Source organism: Vespa velutina, chromosome 7 (assembly GCF_912470025.1).
Source record: "Vespa velutina chromosome 7, iVesVel2.1, whole genome shotgun sequence".
Classification (NCBI taxonomy): domain Eukaryota; kingdom Metazoa; phylum Arthropoda; class Insecta; order Hymenoptera; family Vespidae; genus Vespa; species Vespa velutina.
In genome coordinates this window covers 2,095,801-2,110,800 of record NC_062194.1, presented here as the reverse complement: position 1 = coordinate 2,110,800, position 15,000 = coordinate 2,095,801, and the positions used below count along the sequence as shown (strand labels likewise).

The window sequence follows — 15,000 nt, the reverse complement described above, 5'->3', positions numbered from 1 at the left end:
GACGAATAAAGTCGCCACTGCGGTTTTGTATTTTTATTGATTAATAATGCGCAATAATTGATGATTTCTTTTTTGTTATTCTTCTATTCTCTTTAAGTTCCAATGATATATCCTCTGTTAATTATTTATATCATAGAAATATTTGAGTATAATGATTTTTTGCGATTTAAAGGAAAAGAAAATTTATAAAACGAGAAATAATAGATCAGATCATATCGTTCGTCGTGTCATTCGACGAATTTTTAAGTCAATCATCATCTCGGTGTGATCTCTCTCCCTCTTTCTCTTTCTCTTTCTCTCTCTTTCTCTCTCTCTCTCTCTCTTTCTCTCTCTCTCTCTCTCTCTCACTGTCATTGTCAGTATCGAATTAACAGTCAACGATAATCCTATTGTAATGTTTTATACACCGATCACGTAATCGTTAATAAATCTGGGTCAAGTCCGTCGACATTTTTATTATTCTTGTTTTAGCAGTGAAACTGTTATATCATTATATTATAGCTTAATGACACTTAAAAATCTTCCATCTCTCTTAGAGATCGAACTTTGGTCGTTCGTCTTATTTGATCTTGTCTTTTTTTTTCTTTCTTTTCTAATTTTTTTTTCTTTTTCTTTTTTTTTTGTTTTCTTTTTCTTTCTTTCTTCCTTTCGTCAACATCATCATCGAATTTTTAACGCAGTATCACTTCAATTAACTTTAAATTCAATCAAAATATTTTGATACATATATATTTTTTATTTTTATCTTTTTTGTCTCTTGAATTAAATCGAAAGATATCCTCAAACTTTCTGTTTACCCTTCATTCTCCCCCAAGTTGTCGTCATTGAATCTCTCTCTCTCCCTCTCCACCAACTCTCCTTGTCTTTTAACCTTTCAATGATTTTTTATCCTTCATTTCTATTGGACAGTAATATTGACGATATGATTTATAAAATTTTGATTATTTTTCTACAATTTTTTTATATAGCAAACTTCAATGATCGTTCGATTTGATTTGAAACGGAAAAATTAATATTATTTCATATCGTTAATATAATTGATATTATGAATTGTTAAGCACTCGTTCGAGTATAGAACGAGTCCAAACATTTATCCGATGATATATATATATATAAAAAAAAAAAAAAAAAAAAAAAAGAAAAAAGTTAAAATCAATGACACTTTTCTCAAAATTTTGTAGATTAGATTTTCTTTTCTCCCTTCTTTTTTTTCTTCTTTTTTTTTTTTTTTCTACTTTTTTCTTGTTTTCTCAAATCGTCGAAAAGCTTGGAAAAAATTAACTCGCGAGACTTTAGAAATTTACAATGATATCTGAAAAATCTAAAATAAATCTTGAAGAAAAATCAGAGTGATTGAATTATATATATATATATATATATATATATATTTTTTTTAAACGATTTCATAATCAATTAATTCAAAAGATATATTATAATAGTATCTACATATTTGATTCCGTTAATTATTGTTTGAATATTTATACGTTCCATCTAAATGCAATCGATTATCGTTAGATTTATTCATATTATTGTGTCGATAGTATCTTTAAGTATCTTCTTTCAATTAGGTCATTACTATAGGAAAAAAAAAGAAAGAAAGAAAGAAAGAAAGAAAGAAAAAAAAAGAAGAAGAAGAAGAAGAAGTATTACAACTCAGCGTCATTGAACAAAGTACGAGTGTGAATAAAAACATATCTTTCTTTTATTTGTTTTTTTTTCTTATCTTTTTTTGTTCTTTTGTTTTTTCTTTTTTTTTTTTTCATTTTCTTTTCTTTCCTTATTTGTTCGTTTGTATTATCGTATTGGTCATAGATCAAAAATAGATATCATCTCTAAATCGTTGAAAGAAGAAAGAGAACAACATTCAGGGAGTGTGTGTGTGTGTGTGTGTGTGTGTTATCGAGCGTCGTCCAGGAAGGGTACGTTTGATAGAGCGGAAGCTTGCCATTGCCATCATTAAAGCCATAAATTGTATCTTTAGTGTCAAGCTCGTCTGCCTTTAAGTAATAATATCGTTGTACATAGGAACGATTGTCGATCTATATCTATCATTTCGTCGATGTGTTATATATATATATATCAAATGTTTAATCAATATTTTCTATTTTTTTTTTTTTTTCATGCTTTTTCCCTCTCTTTTTTTTCTTTATCTTTTTTTTCTTCGAGTTATGTATGTATATATATATATATTTTTTTTTTTGTTTCCTTTCTTTTTTTTCTTCTTTTTTTTTTTGGCCCTTTGTTTCTTTTTTTTTTTCGAAGGAGACGGATTAATTTCAGTTCGTTAGATTCATTATGGAAATGGTGGCGTTAGTTTGCACGTAGACTCATAATTCCTTTTTTTCTTTTTTTTTTTTTTTTTTTTTTATAATATTTCTCTCTTAAAACCGTAGCAACGTTTACTTTGTTCCCGTGAATTTTTTTTCATTACGTAAATGACATTGGATTGTTTATAATTTTGTGTACGATGATTATTTTTTTTTTCTTCCTTTCTTTCTTTCCTTCTTCCTCTTCTTTATCTTTTCCTTTTTTTTCTTTTTCTCCATCAACAGCCTGCAATTTATTCCATTCATGAAATTCTCTCTATCGACCGAAAGATGTGTTGGATCATTTATAATTGTTTGCTTGTTTGGTTTCCTCCCAATTCTTTTCTTTTTCTTTTTTTTTCTTTCTTTTTTTGTTTTTTTTTTTTAATATTAGTAACCGATAGTTGCAATTAATTTTAATCGTGAATTTTTTATTACGGTTCGTCGTTTTTTACAATGGATTGTTTATTTATTATATTTTCAAGACTGGCCAATAATATTTTATACGTTGAAAATTCATTGTATGAAAATAACGTTGTATTGTTTATTATTATTATTATTATTATTATTATTGTTATTATTGTTATTATTATTTTCTCTTTTACTTCTTTGTACTTTCAAGAAGATTGAAAGAAATCGAATAGTTGGTTAGACATTCCGATGAGAATATGTTCAATGTGTCTTCGAACGATGATTATCTTATAACAGTACTAGTAATTTTCTCGTTAAAGATTTTCTTAAAGATTACCAGAGTCTGTTCTTTCAAATTGACAGTTCGAAATGTCGATCGGAAAAGTTCAAGAAAAAATTGAGGCACGTATAAATAACGTGACATTAAATCTTACCATAATTTAACAAGGCGTGAGTTTATTTCTATAATAATTTTTATTTTTTCTATCCATGTACATTATATATTAATATGCGTGCTCGCGCGCGCTCATATGTGTGTGTATGTGTGTATGTTTACATAAATATATACATATATACTTATATTTATTTTAATTTTTGCTTATATATATATATATATATATATATATATATATAGACATGTATATGTGTATTTATATACATAGTTTAGCTTCTCCTACGGATAAATAGAATGTATATGTATATATATGTAATACATAGTGTATACATATAATACATAATGTAGTCTTTTATTTAGATACGAAATTTATGTATATTTAACGAGCGTGAAGTAAGTATGCACTTCCATTCGTTTCATTTCGTTTAGTTCCGTTTCATAAAGTGCTGTTAGTGCAATGAGAAAGGAAAAAGAGAGAGAAAAAGAGAGAGAGAGAGAGAGAGAGAGAGAGAGAATAGAGTAAAAGGTTTATAAAAAAAATTATAGTAGAAAGTAAATAAATACTCTCTCGGTAATTAATTCCACGTAATTAGAGTGCTCGAGCCGTGACTATTATTTGAGAAAAATAAAAACAAATAAATCCTTCGTAGTATCTATATATAATATTACATATATGATAATATATATATATATGTACAAATATATAGAAAATATAAATAATATAATTATACATTATATATACATATATATATATATGGTATTATGTAATTATATTAATTAAATTATAATTATATATGAATATATAAAAATTATTATTTATATTATTCGAACGAAACGTTGTAATATTTTAGAAAATGATTTTTTTCTTTCTCTTTTTTTTCTTTTCTTCTTTTATCAAAACCCATACGAATCTTTAAAATATAATTCCGTAGAGATATTTTTTTTTTACTTGTTAAAAAGAAAAGGAAAAAAAATTGTTTTCTCGTTCAACGTATTTTCTTTTTTTTTTTTTTAAATTGTAATGATAATGCGACCTTGAACGAATAGAAATTAGACGTCGATAATCGCATTCGACATTTCTCTCTTTCTCTTTCTATCTCTATTTATTTATATCTCCTTATGAAGCTTGTCTAGTTTTTTTTTTTTTTTTTTTTTTTTTTACTGTATTTGTCGACTTGAACGGACGGTTATACTACTTCATTGTCGTCGTCGTTGTCGTCGTCGTCGTTGTCGAATGGCAATGCCTTCTTGCACTCTTGCGATCATTCTCTTGCATTAGCATGCAAAGAGAAACGATCGTGGTGGTGCAAGATCAAGAAAATAAAGACACCATTTATTTATTTTTTTTTCTCTCTCTCTCTCTTTCTCTCTCTCTTTCTCTCTTTCTCTCTCACTCTTTTTCTTTTCCTTTGTTACTCTATCACTATTATAGAGTTCATCGTAAAATGTTATGTTAATAACTTCGAATCGTTATATATACTCTTAAAATCTCGAAATAATCCACACCTTCTTTATCTTTCCTTGTTTTTTCTACATTTTTTCTCTTTTCGTTTTTTTTTCTTCTTTTTTCTTTTTTTTTTTTTTGCCAAGATTATCTTCTGACCGCTTCGAATTGTTTCGAAATAATATTTTTCCAGAAAGAATCGACATTAATTCGACAATAATAAATATGTAATATAAGAAATCTTGCGACAATTTTTAAGAGAAATTTTTTTATATAGATTCTCATTTATATCTCTGACATTTCTTTGTTATCTTTTTCTTTTTTTTTATTTTCTCTTTCTTTTTCTTTTGGATATCCTCCAAAAAAAAAAATATATATGTATATATATATATATCACGTACGTACTTTGTATACCTTGAAAAACAATTATTCTCAATACAATCCATAATGTATCGTTGAATGACATTGGAAAATATAATTTATTACAATAAATACGTGAGAGAAAATGTTTAGATTTAGTTACTTTCCTTTCTTTTTTTTTCTTTTTTTTTTTTGTTTATATCTATCATATATATCTATTACATTCGTTATAATTTTTTTATAATATTAAAAAAAAAAATATATATATATATATATATACGTTGATAAGTATCTTTAATCAATATTTTACATTATATGTCTATGCGTTTGAAGGAAAAAATTCATTTACACAATTTACACGATTTATATAATGATTTCGTATGATTACATATGTTTAAGAAAAAAAAAAAAAATATGTTAAATGATTTCTAATCGAATTCTTAAACAATTGTTATTGACAATCAAGGATCTATTAGAAAATGTATTTAGGTCTCTCTATCTCTCTCTCCCTCTCTCTCTTTCTATCTCTCTCTTTGTCTCTTTCACTAAAGTTAAGCCACGTGTAGTCGGTGATTTTCTGACGTCATATATGTATATGTATATGTACGTACGTACGTATCTATACAACGAAGGATTTTATTATTATGTGTCCGGATGATTGTAGTAACAGATCATGCGTATCATCGACAGTCGACACCTGCAAATCATGACTCGTGTCATTGAATGATAATTTCATTCGTATGACTCGTATATGCCACGTATCATATATATCGTTATAAATTATTGGAAAATCCGTCTTATCGTCAATGTTAACAAAAAATATATATATATATATATATATATATATATATATATTAAAAAAAAAATTATTTTGATATATATACTATATACTTACTTTAATTTAGCATATACATATACGTATATTTATTATAAAATTTAATATATATATATATATATATATATTAAATATATTATTAAAATTATTAATATAAAAAAAAAAAAAAAAAAAAAAAAAAAGAAAAAGAAAGAAAAAAAGAAAAAAGAAAGGAATAGAAAAAGAATTAGCTCTTTGCTCGATTATTTTTATTTCTCATTCAATCTTTTTTCTTTTTCCAAAACTTTTCTTTTTACTCGATATCTATAATTTGAATTAAATTTCACTGTCATTCAATTAATTCTTTCATTTTAATCAATTAATTAATTTTCTTTCATATATTTTTCCTTTTCTTTTCTTTTCTCCTTTTTTTTTTTTTTTTTAAGAATACAATACGAGATACTTTTTCTCTTTCTGTATTTATTTAAATGTACATTTTATATATATATATATATACGCTTGTTTGCTTGCGTGTGCATGTGAGCGAGTGTGATTATTTTTATGTATATTTCAGATGTGGCACAATCTAACGTGCGTCGACGATTTTCTAAACCGTGCCTTTCACAAGGTCGGCCTTGTGGTCGGTCGTCATCCTGGTTATTTTGTCATCGTACCAACCCTCTTGGCCTGCATTTGCTTCACCGGATATCAAAGGATACACTACGAGATCGATCCAGAATATCTCTTCTCTCCGGTTGACGGTCCTGGAAAGACCGAGCGAGCTATAGTCGAGCAATATTTCAAAGTCAACTATAGTCATCAGTTTAACGTCGGCCGTATCACCAGGCCAGGTATATTTTATTACCAAATAAAATAATAAAATAATAAAGTAAAATGAAATAAATCAAATGAATCAAATAAATCAATTATCAATGGATCGCCCGATCGAGAAAATATCTGAACGTTTTAATATTCAAATTTGACAACCATTGGTTAAATGGACATTGATTCTATTTAGGATAGATTAATATTATCGTTAATAGCTTTATTAAGTGATTCATATTAAATGTTACGAGTCAATGATTCATTTGATTATAGATTTGAAATTAGTGAAAGTTAATTCTCGACGACATTGAAATAAATAACTGATTTCGTTATTTCATTATATATATATATATACTATTTTTCTTTTTTAGTGACTAATATTTTTTTGTTTTGAATACTAACTCAATCTCCTTTCGTTCCTTCATTAGGTCGATTTGGCCATGTAATAATTATTCCGAAAGACGGCGATCCAAATATGCTGCGAAGCGTAATTTGGAATGAATTGCGAGAGTTGGATCGAATAATACGAGAAGTTAAAATAAAATATGAAGACGAAATATTCACATATGAAGAGATATGTGCCCGTTGGCTCGACGAATGTTTCAACAACGACATTCTTAATCTTCATCACGTAATAGAGTAAGTCTCCCCAAAATATATTGGATAAATATATTGGAAAGAAAGAAAAAAAGAAAGAAAGAAAAAAAGGAAAAAAATAAATAAAAATATAAATGACACATATTAAATATGATAGACCTTTATCAATATCTGAATATTTATTAACCTCAGTTTTAATGAGATAATTTATTTTTCAACGATCGATGATATTCAGTGTCAATAAAAACATTAATTTACAAAACAATTTTTTTTCCTTTTTTTTTTTTTTCTTTCTTTCTTCATTCGAACTCAAACAGTGTTGTCTAATTGATTCGGATCGAATAAATTCGTGCAAAGCTCTGAATAATTTTTTTTTTTATAATAATAATAAAATCCAATGTCCTTGAAATAGAATTCAAGCAAGTGTCCAATCTATGGTAATAATTTTTGTAAAATTTGGATCGAAACGATAAATTTCAATGTAGAGAACGAACGATAGTTTTTAATTCGCAAAACAATTTCCATTAGTATTTGTATCCAATCAGTAACGTCCAATTCGTGGGAATAATATTTTCTTTTTCCTTCTCTCTTTGCTTTTTTTTTCTTCTTCTTTTTCTTCATTAATTAGAATACAAGAAGTTCGAATTGTTTTGTTTCGTTTTGTTTTTTGTTGTTGTTTTTTTTTTCTCTCCAGGGAGGTAGAAAATAGGGAGCTCAATCTAACGTTTCCGGTGATGTTTAATCCTGTGACATGGGACGCCCATCTATTCCCTGTTTTCTTCGGCGGTAGTGTCATCAGCGAGGATCTAACGATCGAGTCGGTGCCGTCGGTCCAGCTCGCCTACTTCATCACCGTCGACAACCCACGGCAAGATGCTATGTGAGTTCATTGAACCCCCTCCTCCCTCTAACCTCCTCTTATCTCTCTCCCTCTCTCTCTCTCTCTCTCTCTCTTGTAAGTAAGCAGGCAGTGCAAACATGTTTAAACACGAATAAGTGACAATCCGTGAGAAAGAGAGAGAGAGAGAGAGAGAGAGAGAAAAAGATTTATCGTGTCCAGGATCTAACCAAAGAAATCGAGTCTTCGAACTTACATCAGAGTTAAGCGAAACCAAATCGTCGTTTCGTGGCTGACGGCTTTCCAAATTTATCTTACAACTAAATCGCGGTTACTTAATATTGAAGGAAGAAAAAAGAAAGAAAGAGGAGAAAATTCGTCATACGACTTCACTATTCTTAATCAAAGATCTATTTTCATTAAATCTACTTTCTATTAATATATCTTACGATTGACTTTAAGGTTTTAGGGCTTCTTTATTTATTTACTTTTTTTTTTTTTTTCTTTCTCCAAGGTCAACCTACTTAATATATATATTTTTAACTGTTTAGAGAAAAATTGTTCACATGAAATCATACGAACCCAGTTAGAAAGCATAACTGTTGTTTCGTTCTTTTGTTAATCGCGTTTAACCGCGTGATGAAAAAGATTTTAATAGTTTCTAACTTTATATGTTTTTTGATCGGTCAAGTAGAAAAAAAGGAAATGGTAAAGGATAGAATAGATAATACGCATACTAATTAAAGAAAAAGACATAACTTTTTTGAGAGAGAAAAAGAGAGAGAGAGAGAGAAAAAGGAAGTAACATCTTCGTGTATACTTAGAGAGATATCAAGTTTATTTCCTTCTTTTTTTTTTTGGTGTTTTTCTTTTTTACGATTTCAAGTCTTAACAGTACCAATTTTAGAGGTTTATATTTTTAAATTCATCCATAAAAATGGATTGATCATAAAACGATCGATATTAACTTGTCACGACTATTGTTTTATTGCTTCAAATATTTATTTATTTTTTTTTTTTCTTAATTTTATATTCGAATTTTTTATTTTTATTTTATAATAAAGTGTGTGTGTGTGTGTGTGTGTATATATTTTTTTTTTTTTATAGTGGCGCCGCCTGGGAGGAAGCCTTTCTAAACATAGTCGGCGAGGCTGAGGATAGCGGTATTTTCAAGCACATAAGCACAGCGCGATTTGCCTCGAGGACATTGGAATTAGAGTTGGAAGCAAATACGAAAACAATTGTCCCGTATTTCTCAAGCACGTTCGCAGTGATGGGTATCTTTTCTGTGGTGACCTGCATGATGACCGACTGGGTACGAAGTAAACCCTGGCTTGGCCTTCTTGGGAACGTGTCCGCCGGTATGGCGACCGTTGCCGCTTTTGGACTTTGCATGTATCTAGGAGTCGATTTCATCGGTCTCAATCTCGCTGCACCATTTTTGATGATCGGTGAGAGAGCAATTCTTTTTTATTTTGTTTTCTTTTTTTTATTTTCTTCTACTTCTAATTCTCTCCCTTCCTCTCTCCTTTTTTTTCTTTCTTCTTTTTTTTTTTTTCTTACGAGTGCAAGGAAAAAAAAAGAGAAGCTGATCGATCGGATAATTAGTATATTTATTAGTACTTATATATATATATATATATATATGTATGTTATTCGTATTAGGTTTAGATTCATTTGTATATAGACAAAAGTTAGGGTATAATATATACATGTATGTATATATTATATATGAAATATAACGAGCTTAATAGGGTTTACCCGAGGCATGACATGGCGGCATTAGGTTCGTAATAACGTTCGCTTAGGGAATAGCAATTCGCGGCAAGTTCGAACGCACGTTAGTAAAGTGAGCGCGTATAGTAATTAAGGTCTCAACGCGACAAGAGGTTTAGAGGATGAGGATGAAAATCGAACGTCATCAAAGTTGTATTCTTGCTCTCTTTTTCTATCTTCCTCTCTCTCTCTCTCTCTCTTTCTCTCTTTTTTTCTTTCTTTCGATGCAATAGAAAAGTATTCCTTTCATGACCCATAATTACTCGAACAGTGACATCGACCTCTTGTGCAATATTCACGCCTCAACTTCTTCGTTAATCTTGTTTTTTTTTTTTTGTTGTTTTTATTTTTTTTTCTTTTTTTCAATTTAGAAATAACCAAGCGTAACAAATGTGATTTCTTTTTGGATTAGTTATGGACGATTAGGGATTAGAAATAGATCATTTAAATTAGATTATTGTTTACAACTTTTTTTTATGACTTTTCAATATATATATATATATATATATATATATATATATATATATAACTTTCATATGATAATAGTAATGTATTATTATTATCAAAGGTTAAAATTTTCCATTGGAAATTTCAATATGGCCGATTATGGTATTATATTAATAAAACGAGTACGCTTTCAAATCTTTGATTATTTGCGAATGTATGTAAATGATATGAATTTATTCGTGAGTAAAATTTAGAATTAATTAATAATTCGTATTTTTTTTTTCTTTTATTTTCTTTTTTTTTTTTTTTTTTACGATTAAACTGATATACATTTAATTGATTTATTCCTTTTTATTTTCTTTTTATTTTTCTTCTTCTTCCTCCTATTCCTCTTATTCATTAATGATCGATATAATGAATTAGAGAGTTACATATATATACGTTTGATAATTGAGAATGACTTATCTCGTATCACAAATGAAATTTATACACGAAATATAAGCCAACGTTGGATTAGTTTAATAATATATATGAAAGAGTGATGTGAAGGGTTCAATTAACTGGATGGATTTTCGAAATAGAAAGTAATTAGAGAAATAGTTTATATTACTCTATGGTTAATGTAGCAATTAGAGATCGGTGTATATTGAGATTAAAAACTTTACTCGAGGAAGACGAAAAAAGAAAAAAATTACTCATACGAAAATGTGTTCGTGTGTGTGTGTGTGTGTGTTGGGTTATCTATATGTAAAAGAAATTTCATTACATCGAGTAGACCCGAAACTTCTTTGACGATATTAAAATTCGATTATTTCTTTTTCGAAACTTTCTTAAATTGATTATTTTACGGATTATAAGCTATTCCTAAGCTTATTATCTTACGATTGAGTTAGTGAAAAAGAAAAAAGAAAAAAAAAAAGGAAACATAGAGAGAGAAATATAGAAAAGAAAAGATATTACTCGAGACGAAGTTAATTGTGCTTTTTTTCAATGTCATCAAAGGAACAATCTCACACTTGTTTTTTCTCCTTCCTTTATATGTTCATAAAAAAAAAAAAAAAAAAAAAAAAAAAAAAAAAAAAAAAAAAAAAAAAAAAAAAAAAAAAAAAAAAAAAAACAACAAAAAAAAAGGATAGAATCAAAAAATTCCAATATTAACGTTTCTCTATCGTTTCTTTAAATTATATATTTTTTTTTTATCTTTTTTTCTTTTTTATTATTTTTATTTCTTTTATCAGGGATTTAACATCGAGCAAAGTTTTTTTTAATTACCAATCAATGCATTTCTTCGTATTTATGCGTTATAAATATATTGAGTTACGTGACTACGATCAAGTGACGTTAATTAAATATTCCACGTGCGCTTACTTCGTTGAATTGACTTTATTTCTTTTTTTTTTTTTTTTTCTTTTTTTTTTTCTATTCATTGCGGTCGGACTTTTTATTGTCATTCAAATTGTCAACTTTTGCGGCGAGGGTTTTTTTCTTTTTCTTTTCTTTTATCATCGCGTATAAAATTATCACGCGGTTTAAACGAAACTAATGATTGATTCACGAATTCGCGCGCGATCTCTTATCGGAAAATATTGACGATCGATAAATTTGTCATGAGAATTAAACGCGCAATGTATATTGCATGAAGAAGAACTAATTGTTATATATGTATATTTGACATATTATTAATTGATGAAAAAAGAAAAATAATAATAATAATAATGAAGCAAGAAATAATAAATATATTTCATATTTATAAGAACAAAAGATTTAAGGATTTAAGGATAAAAAATATATAAAAAATATGGACTATACAAAACAAATAATAATAATAATAATAATAATAATAATTATTATTATTATTATTATTATATTTATTAGAAGTAAAATATAATTGAAAATGAAAGAATATATAAAACTAATAAATAAATAAATAAATGAATGAATATATATATATATATCACTGGGAATAAAACATTAAAGAATAAATTCAACTAAAGAAATCTAAAGGAAAGTATTTTAAAATAAGAAATTTAGTATTAAAACGAGTATATAAATGAGTAAAGTGATGTAAGAAGGTATGATAGATCAAAAGTTCACAGATAATTTAAAAAATCAATTACTCGTTCTCTTCGACTCTTTTTTTAGGATTTTTTTTCTTCATTGATTTATAATTCTAAAAATTTTATTAAAATCAGAAGATTTACTTTTTATCGATGCTTTTTTTTTTTTTTTTAAGGAAGGCGCGGAGGTTGGGGGGTGGGGTGGCGCGTGGCGAAGGTAGTTAATAATTAAAATTAATCATATAATTTTAAAAAAAAATTTTTTTTCTTATAATACTATTAATACTAATACTAATAATAGATATTATAATATTAAGAAGAAATATTGGTTTGAAAATGAACAGCGTTAATGATCGGTTTTTAAGATCATTTAGAATAATTATGATTCATCCACTTTCAAATCCACCCATCCTTCCCATTAATCCACCCTTTCTCCCTATTAAACCACTCACCCTTCCCATCTACTTGATCCAGTCATTTATATATTATTACAAATACAAATACGATCCAATAACTTAACGTGAAGAATTTCAAAACGCGTAATGTGTAATATAGTTGGTATATCGTTATAGAATATTTGATAGTAATAACTTTAACAACGATAGTGGATGTACGACGGACGGACGATTAGGGTAATTTCGTCGTTAGGCAATGGCCGCTAATGATCATCATTTTTCGAGGACATCGAGCCGAAATAATAATAATACGTAAGTAGTAAGTAGTTCTGCTTACTACTCGTCGGCTTTCTTCCGTCGTCGTCGAAGTTTTCGCAGTCGGGATCGGTCGATCGAATCGAATGCAATTACTTAAAGAAGAGAAAGAGAAAGAGAAAGAGAAAGAGAAAGAGAAAGAGAAAGAAATAAATCGACTTTATTTGCTGCCGAACGCACGCGAGCGCAACGGAAAGGGAAAAGTCGTAAGAAAAAGAGATGGACAGATAGATGGATAGATACATAGATAGATAAATAGGAATAGAGATAGATAGATAGATAGACAGACTTCCGCTTTTCACATAATTTCGTTGTAAATGTGTATATATATATATTTATATATATCTATAAATATATATATATATATATATAGTTTGGTATATAAACTTGTTTTTTCTGCTTGTATGCATCTATCCTTAGGAAAAGGTGTATTATAGTTAACAACTTTTATATATATATATATATATATATATATATATATATATATATAACAGATTGAAAGGTAGATTATAACAAATTATATATATATATATATATATATATATATATATATATAACAGATTGAAAGGTAGATTATAACAAATTATATATATATATATATATATATATATATATATATATGTGTATATATATATAATAGATTGAAAGGTGGATTATAACAAATTTTATATATGTGTGATGTGTGTGTGTGTATAGCAAATTGATAGTAGGATGAAAGAGTGAAACAACAAAATAATTTAAGAACGATTTTGTACAAGCGATTATCGACATTTTCTTTTTTCTTTTTTTTATTTTTTTTTTTTCTTTTTACTCAACTCAAGAGAAACGCCTTATCTTAATTAGATAAATCATCAGTATTTTATATTTTTTATTTATATATTCGTATTATCTATTTTATCGAAAATTTTGATCGAAAATATTTTTTTATCCATACATCTACTTTTTCGCATTATAAATTTTTGTTGATCGGAATGATAAAAAAAAAAAAAAAAAAAAAAAAAAAAAAAAAAAGAAGAAGAAAAAAAAGAAAAAAGAAAAGATAATTGTATATCGTTCGATCGTTGTGTGAAATAATCGTTCGTAAAATTTTATTTCCTAATTTAATTTCTCGTCATTAAAAAAGAATCACGCTTATCGATCTAAGTTTTAATTTAATCTAAGATAGTAAATTTGCAGGTTTAAGTGGAACGTTAAAAAGTCAAATTTACATTTTAATATATCGAATATCATTTTATTTTTTTTAATGACAATTCAACGAATTTTACGAACTTCTCTTTATCGTTTTATTTCTTTATTTTTTCTCTCTCTCTCTCTCTCTCTTTCTTTTTCCTTTTTCTATTCGGATATAGAATTAAGAGAAAAAAAAAAAAAAAAAAAAAAAAAAAAAAAAAAAAAAAAAGAAAAAAAAAGAAAAAGAGAAAAAAAAAAAAAGAAAAAAAAAAAAGAAAAAAGAAGAAGAAGAAAAAAAAGAACAGACCTGAAGGAAAGTTCGAATAAGGATTTTATCGTTAAACGTAGAATATGTTGAATAGTTATCGTAAATCGTTATTTTAAAAGCTTTCTCTGTTGTCGAGCTTCTTAAACTGAATAAAAGCTTCTTCGAAGCTTCTTTGAAAGGTACGAACGGCTTTTAAATATGTCTCTTTCTCTCTCTCTCTCTCTCTCTCTCTCTCTCTCCCATTTTTAAATTTGCAAGGCATGTTGACTCACGGAAAATACGTTATTTTGCATTGAGCCGATGAAATCCTCGACGGTTTCTTCATTTTTTTCTTTTCTTCTTTATTTTTTTTTTTTTCCACGAATTCTTTTTTAAAAATCGCAATTGTAATTCAAAGTTATCGTCTTCAGTTCCATCGATCCAATGCAAATCTGCCTCGACGAATAATCTAACTTAAGTAAGAAAATACGTAATGCTTCCACGAAGATAACGTGTAAGGTTATTTATTTTACGTAAGATGAAGAGAATAACGGAAAGTCCATTGTCGGAGACGCCATTTTTCCTTGGCGCCTTGATCACGCGT

The 15,000-nt window shown here is 27.4% G+C and overlaps 1 protein-coding gene across 2 annotated transcripts in view; it reads left to right on the top strand.

The window, feature by feature from the left end:
• LOC124950440 (patched domain-containing protein 3) overlaps positions 1–15,000 on the top strand; it is a 51,398-nt gene that overhangs the window by 23,353 nt on the left and 13,045 nt on the right. For both annotated transcript variants that reach the window (XM_047497124.1, XM_047497126.1), the window contains exons 2-5: positions 6,304–6,580; positions 6,983–7,193; positions 7,846–8,031; positions 9,097–9,440. In XM_047497124.1, the coding sequence (XP_047353080.1) occupies positions 6,304–6,580; positions 6,983–7,193; positions 7,846–8,031; positions 9,097–9,440 (1,018 nt within the window). The remainder of the gene's footprint in view (positions 1–6,303; positions 6,581–6,982; positions 7,194–7,845; positions 8,032–9,096; positions 9,441–15,000) is intronic.